The sequence below is a fragment of the Staurois parvus genome, unplaced genomic scaffold (assembly GCF_062004578.1).
Source record: "Staurois parvus isolate SC_StPar_1 unplaced genomic scaffold, SC_StPar_1.0 ptg000471l, whole genome shotgun sequence".
NCBI lineage: Eukaryota > Metazoa > Chordata > Amphibia > Anura > Ranidae > Staurois > Staurois parvus.
The window spans coordinates 351,910-372,805 of NW_028318267.1; the positions used below are offsets into that span (position 1 = coordinate 351,910).

General features: G+C 41.0%; 2 protein-coding genes across 6 annotated transcripts in view; one reads left to right on the forward strand and one right to left on the reverse strand.

Moving 5' to 3' along the window:
• The window catches only part of NMI (N-myc and STAT interactor), a 116,669-nt gene that overhangs the window by 8,418 nt on the left and 87,355 nt on the right, over nucleotides 1–20,896 (forward strand). For all 5 annotated transcript variants that reach the window (XM_089689358.1, XM_089689362.1, XM_089689357.1 and 2 more), the window contains one exon: nucleotides 15,018–15,082. The gene's annotated coding sequence lies outside the window, so the exon portion shown is untranslated. The remainder of the gene's footprint in view (nucleotides 1–15,017; nucleotides 15,083–20,896) is intronic.
• LOC149452459 (protein mono-ADP-ribosyltransferase PARP15-like) overlaps nucleotides 6,494–20,896 on the reverse strand; it is a 42,327-nt gene continuing 27,924 nt past the window's right edge. Inside the window, exons 7-12 of the mRNA XM_089689356.1 lie at nucleotides 20,179–20,355; nucleotides 17,944–18,116; nucleotides 17,713–17,758; nucleotides 13,590–13,735; nucleotides 12,001–12,175; nucleotides 6,494–7,318 (exon numbers count right to left, since the gene is read on the reverse strand). Of these exons, the coding sequence (XP_089545482.1) occupies nucleotides 7,023–7,318; nucleotides 12,001–12,175; nucleotides 13,590–13,735; nucleotides 17,713–17,758; nucleotides 17,944–18,116; nucleotides 20,179–20,355 (1,013 nt within the window). The 3' untranslated portion in view covers nucleotides 6,494–7,022. The remainder of the gene's footprint in view (nucleotides 7,319–12,000; nucleotides 12,176–13,589; nucleotides 13,736–17,712; nucleotides 17,759–17,943; nucleotides 18,117–20,178; nucleotides 20,356–20,896) is intronic.

Consider the following 20,896-nt stretch of genomic DNA (forward strand, 5'->3'; position numbering starts at 1 on the left):
TGGCTGCCTTAGGAGTTGGGGTTACTTACATTTTTATACTTGCATAAAGAGGAACGAGGGGCGGACTGACAACTCATGGGGCCCCCGGGCAATAGGGGATCATGGGGCCCCTGTGTCCTTGCCCACACTCAAAGCACACCCAAAAAAAGCCTATAAAAAGTACCAGGGGCATTTCATGGGGCCCCCTACTGAGCCTGGGCCCTCGGGCAGTGCCTGAGTGCTCGAATGGTCAGTCTTCCCCTGAGAAAAACGTACTCAGGTTGTAAATATTGAAATGAACAGCAACTACAAGATGCAGATACTTACCAGTACAGTTGTTTCAGCATGTAGAGAGCCATGGGTGCCATCTGTCTCTCTACAAATGCCTGGGTGGAGAGTTTGCTTCCACACGGTTTGGAAAACGCAAGTTATTTATTTATTTTTTTTGCAGCCTACAGGGCTTAAATGAGTGAAATCTAGCCATGCATGGCTAGCTTTAGGGAAAATCCAAATGAACAGCCTCCAACCCTTTATTAAATTAACTCTATATTGTCCATGGCTAGATTCTGACTGGCAGCTGGTGATCGTACTGCTAACATTACAAAACACATTATGCAAGTGTTAAACTGGCCATACACTGGTAGATTTTCCTACAAATATTCCTATGAAAAATCTCATCAGTACATTTGATAATACCATCAGAGACTTGACAAATGTTGTTCAAAAGTACTTCAAAATTGTGTTTGGTTGCTTTTCCATCCTGCTCTTTCAACTTTTTTCAATACTATCTTCCTGAACAATCATCAGTTTGACCCCATTAACGATTAGAAGATTAAATAAATGTTCTGAAAATTAAGGTTTTTGAATTAAATTCTACTGGTGAATGGCCAACTTTGAGAAGAATGTGTTAAATATTCAAATTATGCTGGCTAACATTATAAGTAGAACTATAGAGGTTTTGGAGTCAGTTCTAATTTTACTTCTTGATTAAAATTATATTGTAAAGCGCTGAGCAAATGGTTGGCGCTATATAAATCCTGTATAATAATAAAAAGGAGGTCAAACTAGCAGAAAAAAAAACACCACACACAATCTTGTTAGTTGTGTATCTTAATGTAGAACTAAAAGGAAAAACATTTTTCTTCCATTTTGGATAAAGTAATGGAGGGTTATAACTCCTGTCAGCTTTTATTTTATTTATTTTTTTGCCATCTCAATCCCATTAGGGAGATTTTCCTTCACTCCCTGTCCAAAATAGAAAAGATAAGAGAGCCTTCCAAAGTGAGGGAGTCTCCAGGGTCATCAGAACTAGAGATCCCATTGGAAGGTTTCCCCTCTATCCCTGTTTTGGGGACAATCCAAAATTTTGGATTTTTTTCTGTTTCAGTGAGAGTGGTAAACGTGAAAAATAGAGAGGGCGAATTTCTCAAACCGGGGCACAGACAACAGTGAAAACCTGGCAGGTGTTCTTATCCCTCTCCACTCAAAAAACCCCCCACACACACACAACATTTTGCCTTTAGTTATTCTTTAATTTAGAATTCCACACAAATATGCTCATAACAATACAGGATATGATATGTGCTAGCTAGGAATAGGTAGCGGATGTAATGCTCCTTGGGGTAAGCAACCTTTTTTAGGCACAGATACTAGTCCAATAATGTCTTTTCAAACAGTGGTAAGTTTATTTGTGCCATGTACAGGCAATGTACAGTACATCAGATGATAATAAAACAAATGTCCAACAAAAATAAAACAGCCACTTTTTGGCTCCTACTACAGATTAAAAGCTTTTTCATACATGTGGTGGAGTGTGATGCCCTTTGAAGAGTGATCCACATCACTTTTCATAGGGCATTTAATAGTCAGTGAGGAGGCGTTATATTACCTCATCACCTGATTTAATTCTATATTGCCGCACTGCAGTCACATGCATTGCATGCGGTACAGCTCCACTGAACTTAATGGGCAAGTTTGACAAGCTGTGTCAAACTCTGCACTTGAGTTTAAAATGGCATGTGAACAGCGTCATCCAGTGCTTTTTGTTTTTACAGTTCAGCTGTTTTTTACTGCCCATCTAAAGAGACCTAACCAGCCTAACAAACAGGCTGCCCAAGCTAAACGTCAGCCTCCACATACAATTTTCCACCAACCTGTAACTCTAACAGATAGGCTTTGTCCGCTTCCCAGGTTTGAGAGCACTAACTGTGTTCCAGGTGAGCTCAAATGCCATGCAAGGGAGGGTGCAACACCAGAAGTGGATCAGAGGATCAGAAGTCCTGAAAGAGATATTAAAGAAGCTTGGGAACTGTCTAAAACCAAAACAAGACTTTTCCATGCTCCCTGCAAGACCATTTCCCTTGGGTGATATCCATGGTCTTGCAGTTCTCTCCAGACTGGGAAATATTTAAACCAAATTATGAAACAAAAGTGCAAAGTGTCTTGTGCAATATCTTCAATGAAATAAAAAAAGATGATTGGCAAAAATCGTAGAAAACACATCCATCCAGGCAAAACCTTCCTCAACTTGTTGGATTCAAGTAACCCATGGCGTGTCCTGTCTGGCTTCACTCGTTGGATTCAAGTAACCCATGGCTTATCCCATCTGGCTTCACCCATGGTGTACCCATCTGGCTTCACTCGTTGGAGTCAAGTAACCCATGGCGTATCCCGTCTGGCTTCACTCATTGGATTCAAGTAACCCATGGCATATCCTGTCTAGCTTCACTCATTGGATTCAAGTAACCCATGGCGTATCCCGCCTGGCTTTGCTCATTGGATTCAAATAACCCATGGCATATCCCATCTAGCTTCACTCGTTGGATTCAAGTAACCCATGGCATATCCCATCTGCCTTCACTCATTGGATTCAAGTAACCCATCGCATATCCCATCTGGCTTCACTCGTTGGATTCAAGTAACCCATGGCATATCCCATCTGGCTTCACTCATTGGATTCAAGTAACCCATGGCATATCCCATCTGGCTTCACTCGTTGGATTCAAGTAACCCATGGCATATCCCATCTGGCTTCACTCATTGGATTCAAGTAACCCATGGCATATCCCATCTGGCTTCACTCATTGGATTCAAGTAACCCATGGCATATCCCATCTGGCTTCACTTTTGGCATCTACAGGTAAAGATGAAGTGTGCAAAGTGTTGACATGCGTCAAGGGTGACCCCTCTTCTTCACAGATCGTGACTTGTGCAAAATTTGCCTTTATATAACCTTGTTCTTAGTCATTAAACATTTTTGACATCCTTACACCTTCCCCTCTACTTTGCAGGGGTAGTATTTTATTATGATATACATCAAAGGTCTTATTCACATGGGCATACTTAAAGTGGTTGTAAACCTCAGACATGAAATATGAACAGGAAAGAGCTAACCTTTTCTATGCAAAGGTCATGAGATTCCAGTCAATGATCGATGATATCACTCAGGAGACCCCATCCCTTTCTTCTATGACAGCTGTCATTCATTGGACCTGTTATTTGATGGGAGTGAAGCACTGGGAAGAGACTTGTTGGCAGTTGGCAGCATTTTTATTTTACTGGATTAGCAGTCATTGGCATTGTGATTGAAGTGGGTCTACACCATGGGACTTATTTTTTATTTAAGGATTTTTAAACTTAAGAAAAACAATGTCTGTATTTACACTTTATATTTTTTTGTGAATGATTAGGGGTTATATGTACCCCTTACTAATTTACATGGGGGGGGGGGCTGGTATCTGGGTGTCAATTATTGTTAAAGAGGCTTACAGGCTCTGATAAGTCCCCAGCCTGCAGACTCCTACCACCACTGGACCAAGATTATTGGAAAAAAGGCTCTTTTCTACATAAACATGGGGACAAGTTGCTTTGCCAGGGGGGGCACCTTCAAATCTGTGCCTTCAAGTCTTACTTACTGTTTTTAAGTTTTAGTCAGCTTTTATCCAATCAATGCACAGAAATTTGATTTAAGTTTTCACATAAAGTATGTGTACTTTTTAAGCTTCTAAGAATCTAAGAATGGATAGTGAGAAAAACACTGGCTGCAGCTGCTCTCTGTAGCTGCTGCCCTGCGGTGCTGAACTGGTTAACAGCCTTATCAGCAAGAGGAGGGAGCTGCTGAGCAGATAGAGTTCAGTAGACTGTGTCAGCACTGCACTGTGGGAATTATAGTCCAGAGGAGAGGGACTCTACTGTCAACAAGAGCTTTTTAACTGCATTTCCCAGAGAGAGATTGGCAGGAGGAGGGGAAAGAGCTGCATTTTTCAGGCTGTACAGGACCTACTGTAGTTTCCTTCTGCCATGAGAGGGACTGAAGAGTGCGCATTGCTGTCCAGTGTGCACTCTTACTGCTGCATATCAGTGGCCAGAATGGGATCTAGAGCTCTGAGTTGGGGGGTGATGGCAGACAGAGTCACCTGGGTACAGAGCAGAGAGTGGACGAATCGCTGCGTGTTGATGATGAGCTGCAAAATCACTGGGACATTTGAGTTGCTGCTGTGAAGATTTACTATCTGCTGCTAAAGCGATTGTGCCCTTTAAGAACTGACTATACACCCATCTTGAAGACTTACTGCTGCCTGCAGACTTGACTGGGGCTATTCTTGTGTGCACCAACTGTACAACTGGGCCCCAATGATAGCCGGCTGATGAGTTAGGATTAAAGACTGTCTCCTTATAGCTGTTACACAGAGGCCGTCACCTATTGCTTATGCTAAACGGTACCTCTCAGGGGACATTGCACCATATGCTAGCCATTTTCCTAGATTGCACTCTAGACTACTTTTAGTATTATTATTCACACTGAAGTTAATGCTTATATGCACTGTTTTATGTTGATATTGATTCATCCCAATTTTATGGTATAGAACTTTATTCTAAGTTACTTTGGCATAGCGATTATACTCTCTAGCAGACTGTGTCTGAACCTACTGTACCTTCTGTATGCTCATTTATGCTCAAACCCATATATTTCAAAAATGGACCGTGTTAAGGTCACAAATTGACTAAATTGTACAAATAAAATATTAATATTCAGTCCTAACATGTGAATAATTGGTGCAATAGTGCTGTATCTTTAACGATGATACTCCATACTGAAATGACAAGAGCTTCACTGCCCCACATAGATGTAAACTCACCGTCATTTCATGACCACCTATCTCTAGGTAAGTCACACTCGCCTTTTGGGACTATCCTAGTTTGCAATCTGCTCCTGATGGCCGATATTCCTTCGCCCTTATAACCGTGGTTGCTAGTAGTAACCAATAACTTTCCACTAGATCTGCATCAATGTTAGGCAACTCCTCTCCTCCACAGGCAGTATTTCATATTTTCAGCATAAATCAAAACAAAACCAGACATCCCATAGTGTAAACTGTATAAAACTTTAATATGGGGTCAAACAATAGAAATGCCACTCACAAAAAAAGTGCCTTTCCTGGCAATAGGTGTATTCAGATTTGTGTATTATGAATGGGAATTAAGATGGCCACCACGTTCCAGCATACGTTCCAAATACGGGAAGTGATGTCAGCGGAAGTTGCGTCATAAGCCCTCGACGCATTTCGACCAATAGATCGTCTTCAGGAAGTACAAAGGTACTTGTGTTCTTATAAGTGCTTGCAGTAACTTTTATTCAATTAGGTGTGTCAGAGGGGTTGAGGTTGTTCTTTGAGTGGAGGCACAGAACAGGGAACCTAAATTACCAGGTGGCTCCTGCGGGGTAGTGCTACATTTTTTTTCTTTTACTGGATTTTGCTACCAGTAGGCAGTAAGCTTTTTCTCGTAAGCTTAGTTTTGTATGTTCTGTCCCACCTAAGTGTGATCTTTCTGTTGTTGTAGTGAACTGTTCCAATACAATTCATTTTAACAGTTTAGTACATCTAGTGGTGGTTTAGGATCACTACATCTTGTTTTCTTATGTAATTTGGTATCTTCTTATATCCTTCCCTCCTGTTTAGTGTGAGTTAGTTCAGTCCTAGTTAGATCCTCCCTGGTTTTTCTATATTCCCTCAGTCAGTGTTAGCTCTTTTCAAAGACAGGGCTTAGGAAAGTCTTTTTTATACTTCAAAAAGCTGGAAAAAAACATTCTCTGTATTACACTTATTTGTGTCTTAAATTTCTGTGTCTGTCAAGTTAGCAGGTGACCTTAGTATATTTTACTGGATGTTAATTTAATTGGGCACACATTTTTTTCCTATGCTTCGTTTGTATATTTTGCTGGATTTTACTATCATTGGGCACACCTGTTTTTTCCTACATTTAGTTTGTGGTTTTAACTGGATTTTATTATCAGCTGACCTTTTTATATGCCTAATTTTTTTAGTGCAGCTCATGAAATCAAGTGCATTCTTTGATGACCAGAGACTAGTCGCGAGTTTACTTTAAGCCATATGTCTAAAAATAATAATTGTTGTATCAAATAATGTGTTATAGCCTTAGTGAATTAAGACTAATGTGCTACTGTGAAGCTCTGTGGTATATGATGGGATTATACAAATTAAAGGCAATAATATTGATTTAAATATACTTTATTTATTGGAATGATGATTTGTCTCAAAAGTCTTAAAGTTTGAAAAAAAAGAATATACAAAATAAAGCTAAAAAGCAGATGCCATGAAGTTGGAATGCAGAAAATACAACTATAGAAATAACAAAGTTTAAACTTTTTTGGAAAGTATTTGTCATAGTAAAATATCTCCATGTGATTACCAGTAAAAATATAAAATGATTTGGTGCCTTAAACAAATGTATAGATAAAGTATAACAAGTAAAATATACTGTATAGGCTGCCATTGCTGGCCTCCTTTAAAAAATGCAAGTCGTATGGCTGACTCCAACTTCAGTATTTTCTAAATCATTGTCCCGAAACCAGTACAAAGCACGTGAAGTCAGAACTTCAGCCAGACAAACTAGAATGCTCAAAAGTGAAGTTTAGTAGTGTCCTTCCATAAAGTCAGGACCTTCTAGGAAATCCTGTGGCAGTTTTAAAGGCAAGCCTGGAGTAATTGTTTTGGTAGTTTCCTTTGGCAATGTTCTAGGGATCACTTGCAGGATTTGAAAGTGATCAGGTATTCTGGGTAGGCATAGTCATCATGGAACACCACAAAGTACGTTGTATTTTCCATCTTGTCTGCCACAGAATCATAGCGGTCACTGCTGGTGTCGTTATTGACATGGGGAGGCTCTTTTAAATGGTAGCTTCCCTGACAATGCTTTCCAGTTATCACTGCAGCTTGGTAGACGTACTTGTGCCCGTTGCTGTCAGGAGTAGAATAGGTGTCACCACAAGAGTAATTTGACCGCACAGCGAAATATGTGCCGTATCCTTTGGCTGTTCCTGTAAGATCAATGTAAAATAAACTGGTTATGCCACTAGCTACTATGACGTTTATGTGCTATATACTGTACTATTAGTGATGTTAAAGGTTTTTTCGTTTGTAAAATAACAAACATGTCTATACTTGCCTGCTCTGTGTAGTGGTTTTTCACAGAGCAGTCTGGATCCTCATCTTCTTGGGTCCTCTGCAGGCTCTCCTGGCTCCTCCTTTCTGTCGGGTGACCCCATAGCAAGCAGCTTGCTATGGGGGCATCCGCTGCTCCGTGTGTCCATTCACACACAGAGCCGTGGCTTGGCCCTGTCCCCTCTCTCTCTTCATTGGCTGACTGGCTGTAATTGAAAGCAGCGGGAGCCAATGGCTCCCACTTGCTGTCTCAGTCAATGAGGAAGCAAAGATCCGAGACAGCTGACACTGACATGCTCATTGCTGGATTTTGATGGGGCTTGGGTAAGTATTGAGGGGGCTGGAGGCACTGCTGCACTCCGAAGGTTTTTTACCTTCATGCACAGAATGCATAAAAGTAGAAAACCTTGAGCCGTTACAACCACTTTAAATGTATTTAAACCCAGGAAGAAAAATGTTAAATTGTTGCAGCTTACCGGTTCTTAGATTTGGTGTCTGTGTTCATTTTCTTTGCATTATTTTCACCATGCGATCCTGCCAGTAACACACTTCCTATCCTAGGGTGTCAACACTCACTGTATCTATGGAGGAACAGGCTTGACACCCTCCTGTTAGGACAACAGAGCACCTCCCCCCTCTCCTTATCTTCATAACATAGAAAGGGAGGTGTTCTGTTGTTCAGACGAGGTGAACTGAGCAGGGCCAATAACGGTTAGATAACACTGCAGAATGCTGGATTTCTGGCACTACCAACAGCTACTTTTTGCATTTATTAAACAGATATAACAAAATGCATTCAATGGCATATTTAACAAACTAAGCGGGAGCAAATAAGAGAAATTCATTGTTAGGATTTACTTTAGGAAACTTAATTTAGAATTTCTGTTTTCAGGCTGCAGATAATATTTCAATGTGAACAAGCCCAATGTGAACTTTGTATTATATTGATCCAGACACAGGCAGACCTTTGAATACCTTTTAAGTGAACATTTATTCTGGCATTTGTTTTTGCTGGTTGATAGCTAAAAAGAGTGGGAAATTTGAAAAAGTTTTACTTTTGACTGCTGGTGATTGCTGGTGCTTGTAGTTGTTTTATGTTCTTCTTTGGGTCTTTTACTTTTTTAAATCCCTTGTTTTGTCACTTTTAAATAGCATTTTTTTTCTTCCTTTCCTTGTCTTCCTTCAGTCTGCTAATTAAGGGGAGGGGTTAATTGGTCAAAGTTGATACAGGTCCTATATAACTTGATGTAGAGGTCACTCCGAGCTTGCCTGTATTTTGCTTGCTGGACCTTTGACCAAGTGGACATTTGATAAGTGGAGTTAAAAAACCAGAGCTGAAAACAGGAGATTTTAACAGGAGTCTACTAACCTGTAAGTGACAACTGATATTTCCTGTTAATATTGTAACTGGGATATGAGTGCTAGCAGGGTGGAAGGTTTGTGCAGTGCACCGCATGTGTGCAACAATGGAGCAACAGCTCCAGGATGGATACCACTGCGACAGATGTGAGTGGGTTGCCCTTCTGGAAAATCGTGATCTGGAGGAGCAAGTTGCAACACCGGGCAGAACCGACAACCTTGAAAGGGGTCTTCTGCTCTCTGAGCAGATAGCTAATGGGATTGATATGGAGGGAGGAGGAGCTAATCAGGATTATCAGGTAGGGTTACTGTAACAAGAGGGAGTGGTAGGTGCTCACAGAAAAGGAAGGCTGGGCCTGGGTTTAAGCACCCAAACAGAATTGCCAAGTTGGGTGAAAATGTGGGGTGGCAGCCCTGGATGTCACTGCTATCCCTAACAGCCGGGCGGGCAAACCATTTGGGAATGGTGGTGAGGGTAATGCAGGAAGGCCTAGACAGCTGGTGGTAGTAGGGGATTCTATAATCAGAAGGGCTGAGGCCCCCCTGGGCTGCCAGCTGCAGGAAGAAGAAATCCTTTTTGGGGTCCCAGCTCCAGCTAGAGCTCGAGAATTCCAACTAGAGAACTCTAAATCAGTGAAGAAAGCTTTACAGAGGATCCAGGCCAGAGTCATTAAGTACATGGACTGACTGGTACTACAGGAGGTATTACAGTACCCAAGGCACAATTAGTACTAGCCTTAAGGATCCTAGAGACTGTCCTTGCCACTACAGTTTTGACTCAGGACTTTATTCCTGCTAAAGGGGTCTCCTGCATTGTAGTTCATTTAAACTTCACATTCAAGAGGGTGGTTACACCCCAAAGAAGCAGATTAGTTACTAATGTCCTCTGTTGCATTTTTGCATGTTTTTGGAGTGTCCCCAGAGTCACTCTCACCCCATCCAAGTTAAACCAGGAAATATACTGCAAAAAGACATGCAAGGCCTGTTTACTGACTTGAATGACTGTGAACTACTGTGTGCCTGGCTGCCATGTGCCTATGGGATTAAACAGCCAGCTTGGTCTGGGATCTGTGCTACACATATGTAATTACAAACTAAACACACACTATAGTGGGTTGCCTCACTGGCCAATGGGATTGTGCAGGAGGCAGATCAAGCAGGCATATTTACAGTGAGGTACAGAAGTATTTGAACACCCTGCGATTTTGCATGTTCTTCCACTTAGAAATCATGGATGGGTCTGAAATTCACATTGTAGGTGCATTCCCACTCTGAGAGACAGAATTTAAAAAAAAAATCAGGAAATCACATTGTATGATTTGTAAAGAATTTATTTGTCTTGCACTGCTGAACATAAGTATTTGAACACCTAAGAAACAGCAAGAATTCTGGCTCTCAAAGACCTGTTACTGTGCCTTTAAAAAGTCCACCTCTACTCCACTCATTAATCTAACTTAGCACCTGTCTGAGCTCTTTAAAGACACCTGTCCCCCCCGCAGTCAGTCAGACGCCAACTACTACCATTGGCAAGACCAAAGAGCTGCCAAAAGACACCAGAGACAAAAGTGTGGACCTCCACAAGGCTGGAAAGGGCTATGGGGCAATTGCCAAGCAGCTTGGTGAAAATAGATCAACTGTTGGAGCAATTGTTAGAAAATGGAAGAGGCTAAATATGACTGTCAGTCTCCCTCGGACTGGGGCTCCATGCAAGATCACTGATGATAAGAAAGGTGAGGAATCAGCCCAGAACTACAAGGGAGGAGCTGGTCAATGACATGAAGAGAGCTGGGACCACAGTTTCAAAGGTCACTGTCGGTAGAACACTACGCCGTCATGGTTTCAAATCATGCATTGCACGGAAGGATCCCCTGCTCAAGTCATCACATGTCCAGGCCCGTCTGAAGTTTGCCAATGACCATCTTGATGATTCAGAGGAGGCATGGGAGAAAGTCATGTGGTCAGAGGAGACTAAAGTAGAACTTTTTGGTCTAAACTTCACTTGTCGTGTTTGGAGGAAAAAGGATGAGTTGCATCCCAAGAACACCATTCCTACTCTGAAGCATGGGGGTGGTAACATCATGCTTTGGGGGTGCTTTTCTGCGAAGGGGACAGGACGACTGCACTGTATTAAGGAGAGGATGAATGGGGCCATTTAATGTGAGATTGTGAGCAACAACCTCCTTCCCTGAGTCAGAGCATTGAAGATGGGTCGTGGCTGGGTCTTCCAACATGACAACGACCCGAAGCACACAGCCAGGATAACCAAGGAGTGGCTCCGTAAGAAGCATATCAAAGTTCTGGAGTGGCCTAGCCAGTCTCCAGACCTAAATCCAATAGAACATCTTTGGAGGGAGCTGAAACTCCATGTTGCTCAGCGACAGCCCCGAAACCTGACAGATCTAGAGGAGATCTGTGTGGAGGAGTGGGCCAAAATCCCTGATGCAGTGTGTGCAAACCTGGTCAAGAACTACAGGAAACGTTTGACCTCTGTAATTGGAAACAAAGGCTTCTGTACCAAATATTAACACTGATTTTCTCAGGTGTTCAAATACTTATGTTCAGCAGTGCAAGACAAATACATTCTTTAAAAATCATACAATGTGATTTCCTGAATTTTTTTTTTTAAATTCTGTCTCTCAGAGTGGGAATGCACCTACAATGTGAATTTCAGACCCCTCCATAATTTCTAAGTGGGAGAACTTGCAAATCGCAGGGTTCAAATACTTCTGTTCCTCGCTGTATTTCTCTAGTCTGCTCTGCTCCTTCTGCCTTTTTCTCCTCCTAAATCACAATAAAACCCACCATCTTCACTTTTCTTCTAATTATTGTGATCTGTGGTGTAGCATTTCTCTTTCAACTTCCTCTCTGCTCATCTATGGTCCAAACCAGTCCCACTGACTCCTTTCTTCCTTTCATACCCACAATGTGCTTCTACAGTCTTTTGTCACCTGAGTGGAAGGCAGGAAACAGTAGGCAGTAGATGCATATTGTGAAGGGAAGAAAGGCGTCATTGGGACAGCTTCGGACCATAGATGATCAGAGGAAGGAGATGTGAAGTGAGAGAAATGCTACACAATAGGTCACAATAAGTGATGGAAAATTAAGTTGGTGGGGTTTTATTGTAGTTTAGAATGAGGAAAAGGCAGGAGGAGCAATTGGGAGGTATGCTTCTGTGTTTCATCTGAAATGATTCTCTTACCATGCACGCCACAATAACTGCGATTGAAGCCTCCTTGGTTAATATTTTTGATGTTGTCAAATGCTGTGCCATGGTAAAGATGACGTATATTGCGTTTTCCTGGATTCTTTCGATCCACAGCCATTTTGTTAATCCAGAAGCTCTGCCACAGATTCAAGTGCTGAATTCTTTCAATCTACAAACATAAAAACAAAAACTTTTTTTTGTTTGTTTTTTTTTTTTTTTTAATAGAAGGAGAAAAAGCCGTATTTCAGCAGTTGCAGGAGGAAAATAGAGAGGATCGGTTCCTGTTCAAGTATAAAACAGAATGTGACAGGGAGGCCTCACGAGGTTGCCATTGTGACCCCTGACGCTACACTGGTGGTTGGCGGAGGTGTGGTAAACCACATCTCAACTATGGGGTTTTACTGCCCCCCAAACCACAAATGGAAGCGATCTTTAGTTTCACTTTCCAATGTTTACCATGTGATTGCTGTGATTGGATTGGGTGTGATCGCCCAGACACAGTGGTAATGTGACCCACTGTATCCAGGCAATATACTGAATGCCGGGTTCCAGAGTAAACACAGGAGCTGCCGATGGGGGCTGACGTACAGGTATATTAGCCTGTATCGGCAAAGCTTCCCGTTCACCGTTTATAGACTATGGGCGGACAGGAAGAGGTTAAAGTGGTTGTAAAGTCTGGAGGTTTTTCACCTTCATGGATTCTATGCATGATGGTAAAAAACTTCTGTGTGAAGCTTCTCCCACAGCGTCCCGATATTCACCTGAGCCCGATCTCAATCCAGCGAAGTGCACGGGAGCCTCGGCTGTCCTAGGTCTCCCTCTCCTCTTTGACTGACACAGCAGTGGGAGCCATTGGCTCCCACTGCTGTCAATCACAGCCAGTGAGTCAATGAGGAAAGAGAGGGGGCAGGGCCAAGCTGTGCCTCTGTGTGTAAATAGACACAGAGCAGAGGCTCGGGAGTGAGCACACACCAGTGCCCCAATAGCAAGTAGCTTGCTATTGGAGACACTGGTCATGGGGGAGGGCCGAGGAGCACTGCCGGGAGACCCGAGAAGAGGATGCACCGAGCAGGTAAGTATGACAAGTATGCTCTTTGATATATATATATATATATATATATATATATATATATATATATATATATTTAAAGAACCTTTAATATCACTTTAAAATATAAAGGATGTTATGCATTGCTACTCAGTGATACCACTCGCATATCTGCCATTGGCTGACTTATACATCTCAGGTACATACCCTTGGTGCCTACTTATGTTCAAGTTTGCCTTAGTGGAGGACATTTAATACTGGCTCTGCAACCACATTACAGAATGACTCCAGCTAAAATGTATTCTGTACTTTTAGGTATTCTATTTCATGGATAAATGAGAACCTTCATAGACTCAAATTGTGATAGTGTTATTTGTTATCATGATGAGTTTATTTTTTTTTAACTTGTGTCATTTACAATTTTAAGTAAGGCCCCTTTCTTAGTTCACCATTTTGTTAAGCAAAGTGTAAAATGGCAGCTCCCAGCATATACTTAAATGATAAAGTCAGAATGAAAAGAATCAACATAGATAACCTTCAGGACTTGAAATGAGCCTGGTGTTGACGATGCTATAAAGTCACTTTTGACTTTTTTGAATTCTTCTGCATCTTCCGTTAGAGTCACTTGTAAAACTCCCGCTGTTCCGATGTTCGTCCATGTTAATGGGTACTGAATTTTGACTGTAACAAACAGAGTGGAAAAAGGCAGGTATACATTACATAATATATAAAATCACCTTTAAAGTGGAACTTTAGTTAGAAAATGAAGTCTTGCTAGATCACTTCATGCTGGCCCCTTTCGCAGATATAGCTATATAAAACAATAAAAATAAGTGCCTATACTGCTTAATATCCAGTAATACACTGTCTTGCCCTGCTCTGCACATGGTCAGATTCTCTCCATTTTTTGGCGCTGTGCTGAATTTGTTGAGGCCGATCTACTGACAGCCTAAAGATTTACTGCTTCTTAGGGGCTCTGGGCTTAAGCAAAATGGCAACCTGCAGCAAGGAGACACAGGAACAAGGCTGGAGGCAACTTACAACACACGGAATTATTAATGTGGAATGTATGTTCCTTGCTAAAGAACATAATTTTTTTATCAAGCGGTTTTGGGTAAAGTTCTGCTTTAAATGAATGAGACCTTGGTGTGCATAAGGGCCTCTGTCAATGGGCTTTAGACTTGTGTAGATGGCATCAGTTTGAGGTGCTTCTGAGAGAATTCTGAATTCATCAGCAGGTGCATCTGAACTACTTCAAGCAAATTTTGCATTCCGTTGGACATCCATGTGAATGCACTACTCATCTGATATGAACAAACGCCCGCTGACACAGGCCCTAATAATATTATAAGCTCTGATACTGCTAAGTACAAAATTTAAATTAAAGTTCCAGTCTATCCAAAGTGGTATTTTAGTTATTGATTGACCCTGCTGGACTGGACTGGCTTGTTATATGTCTTGCATTCTCCAACAGTGTGATTTCCTTGCCATAATTCACGTTTCATCTTCATTAAGGATAGAATAAATGATTATATATTAAACTAAATTTCTTGCATAAATGTGATGGCTGTCAGAATATGTATTTAAACTTGGGATTGTGTACACTAGTGGAAGCCCTTGCCACCCCTCTGAAAAGCGTTCCATGGTGGATTTTTTCTCAGAGGACAGTTGATTAGGAGATGAAATGTCTCCTCCTCAGCACCTGTTTTAACCGTGGAAAGACCGCACCACCATTCTGCAGCCGCACACATTAAGAATGATTACAGGGCGGTTGTGGAATGGCATTATTCACTGGAATATGTTGGGTCTGGTGGTGGTACTGCCGACATTTAGAAGTGGTAATAATACCTTTGTTAAATGATTCATTATATCCCCCTCTGATGGAATGTTGTACACCTATAATGTTAGACTATTTTCTCTATTGGTAAATGTTCTTTAAATTTTATGTTCTTATTTCTTGCAGGATCAAAAGATACCAGAATATTACATTCGCCAGGGATAGGCAACAAATAGAAACTTACATTACAGGTATTAGTTATTCATTTTTTGCATGAATATTGAGATATTTGCAAATCATTTTTTATTGTTTTATATTGAATTGTCAGTCAAAACAATACATTCTTGGATTGATTCCTCCCTCTAATGGTTAGTCTACCAATTTCTGGATATATTATAATGTAATGTAATAAATAAAATAAGCATGAAAAATGGCAAGTTAAACACCGCACTAATTTAAAATATGGGCTCACTAAAAACACACTTGACTTTCCCTTTTATACAGAGACCTCAAATCCATGCAGTGGGTAGCTTGAATGGAAACATCCCATTTGTGCTTTTTAGTCAGTCTTCACTATGGTCGCCAGGAATTAGTGCAGGAGAGCTGTACAGTAGCACTATTATTAAATCATAAGCCACTTGATTCGCATGTGAGAAATGCAGAATATCGTAGTCTTACTGTATATCTTATATTTATCCATCAGAAATAATGGATTGCTGGAATACAATGTACATGTTGTAATGGGTATTATGTAGCACCCTCCTAGTTAGCAAGGGGGAGCTCTAGTTTCAGTCGTTAAATAGAGGCTGAGTAGCAGCCTGGGAGCAATAGTCAGAAGGTCAAATTTTGGTCAGGAGCTGAGAGGCTCTGCAGAGCAGTTCTTTGGAATTTGGAGAAAGCTCTAGGAGCAGTGGGAAGATGTGAGGAGTGACTGCTCTGTACTCTTAGAGGATCCTGGCCAATCCCCAACAGGAGGCTTGGCAAGGGGCCAGGACAGCCTTTAAGAGTAACTGAGCCTACTCAGCAGCAGGGGAGTTGGAGAAGTGTTTGGGTGAAAGATGAAAAGGAAGTGAAGATGGAGAGCAGAAGCCTGGGAGGGGGCCCAGATATGATATGGGCTCACCTCCAGGCAGGAGGACCTTGGAAGGAGGTAAGCTTGGGACTTCACTGGCCCCCTGAGAGAGGACCACCTGTGAGGCAGGGAAGGAGCGGCCCAGCTAGAAGTCCTGGTAGCAGCCACTGACCCACCAGCAACACAGGAGAAGGACTGAGTGAGTAGACCTGCACCCCCTGGGCCAAAAAGGGGAAGGAGCACTCTGGTGGGAAACCAGATTAGCAACTACCCTGGGACTGGATTAGGAGAATCTGGGGTCTGGGGTGGTACAACAGGAACTACAGGAGATGTTGGCTAACTCTCCAAGAAGAGGATTTTTGTGCATAGCTCAGGAAGATTGTTCTCAGTTACAGACAGTTCCATTGGGCATCCTGTACACCCCTTACCCTATCTAAGTTACAATCCCTAAATAAAATCACAAAAACAAAGTTCAAGGACTAGTAACTGACTCTTGGATGCAAGTCTATGTGAAAATCCATGTTGACTGGCTATGCAGAACTATAGGGGGACCCATATCTTCAGCGACAACTAAGGGGGTATTACTACAATTAAAATGGATAAAGCAAAACCTTCATGGACATTTCTTTTCTATAGATCACAAGTAGAAAACTTACAAGGCATGTTTGGCCTCCATTGTGGCTGTCCTGACATCAGCAAGGGACATGTAAGAGTCAATGGGGTTGATTTGCTAAAGGTAAATAGGCTGTGCACTGCAAGTGCTTTGTAAGTGCAGTTGCTTTAGGTTCAAGGGGAAGTTCTGAAATGAGAAGCTCTACTGATTTCTTTGATCCAATCATTTTTTTTATTTTCCTTGCATGTTCCTCTCAGATCTAGAGCAACTGCACTTTCAGTTTACTGCACTTGCACTTTCAATTTACCTTTAAGTAAATTAACCCCATTATATTATTGTCTTGCTTTTTAGACCTGTTCCTGGGGTTATTTGGAGCGCTAACTCAGAAAATTGCATTAGCTTGAATGCATCAGTTCTAGTTTTTTAGATGTGCTTGAATTCATATTATTTTTTATTCAGTTTTTGAAAAGATCTTGCTGATCAGCTTGCTCTTCTGTTACCTAGTTTGGGTTTTGTGTTAGCAGCCATCTGTAATATTACATTGGGAACATTGGATTATAAAGTGTAAGTTATTAACTGTTTTATAGTTATGATTGTATAGTAGGTGTGTGTGTATTGCCACTCATATTGTTTCATTTTTGCAGCTCAAGCACCGTAGAGGTTATGGCTACTTTTTAAAATCTTTATTTCATGCTACAAGGAGATGAAATAAAACACTACATTAAAATATCCTGAGCAGAGCAGATTATGGCTTTTATGCTGTATCTAAAAACTAGAGCTGGTAGGGAAAATTTAGTGCGTTTTTTGGAATCGGCAGGTCAAATATACCCAGGAACAGGTCTAACATTCGAGGCACCATAATGTGTGTTGGCTCAAGTGGTCTTAAGCTGCAGACATACCATAGGAGAGGATTAGAAACATGCAACTGATGTGGTTGGACAGTAGAGATCGTCTGAGATTAGGGACAGGTTATATAAGACCTCTACAAGTGTCATTAGAGCCACTTTAAAAATTGATTACTACCCATAGGGGCTCAGACTTTTGTTGTCCTACACGGAATCCCTAATATAACCAGGGAGGCAAAGATGGGAAGTTCAGCACTACAGTCTCAAACAAATTACAAGCCTGTGGGTGATGCCCTTGGTTTGCCCTGATTTTCTTTATTCATGTTTCAATATATATATTTAAATACATACCTTGTGCTTGTATTGCTGCTAAAATTCTTTCATCCCGTTGAATTGCCTAAACAGATACACATAAAGCTTAAAGACTGGACATTTGAATAGATTATACACATACAGTATATAAGTATACTGGGACTATAATAATGCTGAATAAGAAATACTGGAACATAATACTCCACACACCAAGCTCTCGCAATGCCAAGATCTGTTACTAATAATTCCATGCAATTTGATTACAATTACCTGAATCTCAGTGCATTTGGCTTGGAAAACCTTAAGGTAGACCTTGTAAATGTTTTCTTGAATGACAATGACGCTGATTCTTTCAAGCGTTGGAACCAATGCCTCCAGTAAGTAATTCAAAATGCTGTTCAATATTGCCTTAATGGATGCTTCAGGATCAACACCAGCCATGCCTTAGAAAATATAATTAAATAAATAAAATAATAGTAATCTGGGTTTAGGTGCAGGTACTCCTACCTTCCAAGTCACTTGTCTCTGCCTTCTACCCACTGTTTACTGGTTCCATCCCCTACCCACCTCTCAGTTTCAGAGAATACAGAACTATAATTTTCTACAATTTGTATGGAATTTCTTAATGATAACATAAAAAGCAGTATAATAGATCCCCTGCAGCCAGGAACATAAGATCCAAACTAACAACAATAGATCCCCCAGCAATAATAGACCCCCTACAACAAAATAATCCCCAGCAACAAAAAATCCCCATCAGCAAAATAACCACCAGCAACAATAGATCCCCCTTCAGCAAAATATATTTGCCAGCAGCTAGCAACAATCGACCACTTCCAACAAAATACCCCTCAGCAACAATAGATCTAACCCAGCAACACCTACAACAAAATAACCCATAGAAACAAAAAATCCACCCCAGCAACAATATACCCCCTTCAGCAACAATATATTTGCCAGCTGCTGGCAACCATAGATTTTGCCCCAAAATACCCCTGCAGCAACAATAGATCTAACACAGCAACAATGGAACCCCCTACAGCAAAATATATCCCCTAACAACAATAGATCCAACCCAGCAACAACAGACCTCCTCAACAAAAGACCCCTATCCTCCAGCACACCCTAGCATCCCTTAGCTGTGCATTCTGTGCTGGAGGTAAATTCCCAGAAAAATATCCCTTATAGTAACAATAATAATAATGAAAGCATATTTTGTAATGTATGAATCAAAATTCAATGAGGTTGATTTACTAAAGGCAAATAGACCTTGCACTTTGCAAAGTGCAGTTGCATTCTGCAAGTGCAGTTGCTTCAGAGCTTAGTAAATGGGGTGAAGCTTCACTTTGCAAAGAATACCCAATCACATGCAAGGAAAATAAAATACAGCAGTTTTGCTTGTATGTGATTGGATGATGGAAATCAGCAGAGCTTCTACTCATTTACTAAGCTCCGGAGCAACTGCTCTTGCAAAGTGCAAAGTGCACAGTCTAGCTGCCTTTTAGTAAATCAACCCCTATCAATTTCTTTTTTTGTCAGCTTGTTCCTAATTGGCCTCCTGTTGGAATATGGTGTTCATGTTTTTTGTGCCCAGATTCATGGGATGAGATGCAAAGACTTCCCACCCATTAGGATTGCAGATGCTTTGACAAAACTGTTTACAAGAAACAGATTTTTAGAACTGAGAACCAAAATGGGACTAATATAAGGAGTAGTTGTTGAATGGGAGTGTTGGAACACAGTGTTCATGTATTTTGTGCAACAACTACATCAGTATATATTCATAATATATTCTTCAACCAGTAGATGGCAGTGTTTATACGTTTGTAGCTACATCTATGGTACTCTATGTTTTTTCTCTTACTAAAGTTTCCTGCTTCCTTGTTGCAGTGAAACAATAAAACACAATGTCTGTTCACAATGTACAATGTCTGTTCTGTAGGGCTATATACAGAATTTCTAACAGGTCATAGGCCATAGGTTATAGATGATTCTTTATACAGGCGTACCTCGGTTTACGAATTTAATTCATTCTGTGGGACATTTTGTATTGTGAAAAATTTGTAAACCGAAACGTGGTTTCCAATAGGAATGCACTGAAAACCAATTCATCTGTTCCTGAGAAAAAAGTTAAAAAAAAGTGTTTTATCTGTTCAAAACTCTTTATAAAGTGCACTTTAAAGGTATAAATACTGTAGAGGGACATGATTAAAAATGAATTTGTAAATGCACTGAAAACCAAGTACTTCGTTACGGAGGTCAGAAAAAAGTTAAAAAAAGTATTTTATCTGTTCAAAACTCTTTATAAAGTGCACTTTAAACGCATAAACACTGTACAGGGACATGCATTGAAAACCAATAAATCCGTTCGTATTGCTAAAAAAATTAGTAAACCGAGGCATTATTTTCAATGGATTTTCATTCGTAAACTGAAAATTACGTTAACAATTGCATTTGTAAATCGAGGTATGCCTGTATCTCCCCTTTAAACAACCATTTGCCTACCTGTTCCTATAGCTGGTATAGCAAGGCTGGTGAACTTGCTCTCATGGCATGTAAGGAGAATCCTGTCTATAGAAGGTTCATAGGCTGGCACTGATGTTGGTCCAATAATATGAAGGATATGTTTAGCTTTAAGATTTCCACCACTGGTTACTACAGCACCATCACCATGCAACACGCCTGGAGAAAAGAAACACTCTGTCAAAAAATCAAGTTAAAATAAAGAAGGCAGCAGTGTCTTACATACCAGGCAATGCCAAATAATTTTGAAATCCTTAAGCACAGCTTGCTATTATTCAGTTTCCATAGATTGATCATAGGCAGAGCTGTATCTACAATATAAGCCAGTACTAGAGGGGGCAGCACCAAAGCTCAAAATGTATAAATTCTGATAACTTTTTTCTTACTTTGTTTCCCTCTTTTGTCTACTTCAGAACCAGTGTGGCTAATTCCATTAACTTCCCTGGCGGTATTCCTGAGTGTAGCTCGGGGTAAAGTTTCAGTAAATAAAGCGGTAACCCTGAGCTACACTCGGGCTTACCATGCGGCGTTGCTTAGGGAGTCCCTGCAGCGCTTACCTTGTCCTTCGCTCCCGCGATGCGTCCCCTGCAGCGTCCCCGGCCATCTCCTCCGGCCGATGCCGGCTTCCGTGTTCCGGTCCCTGGGACGTACGGGCGCCGGAACCGACGGCAAATTTGAAAATTTTAAAAAATGATTTTTT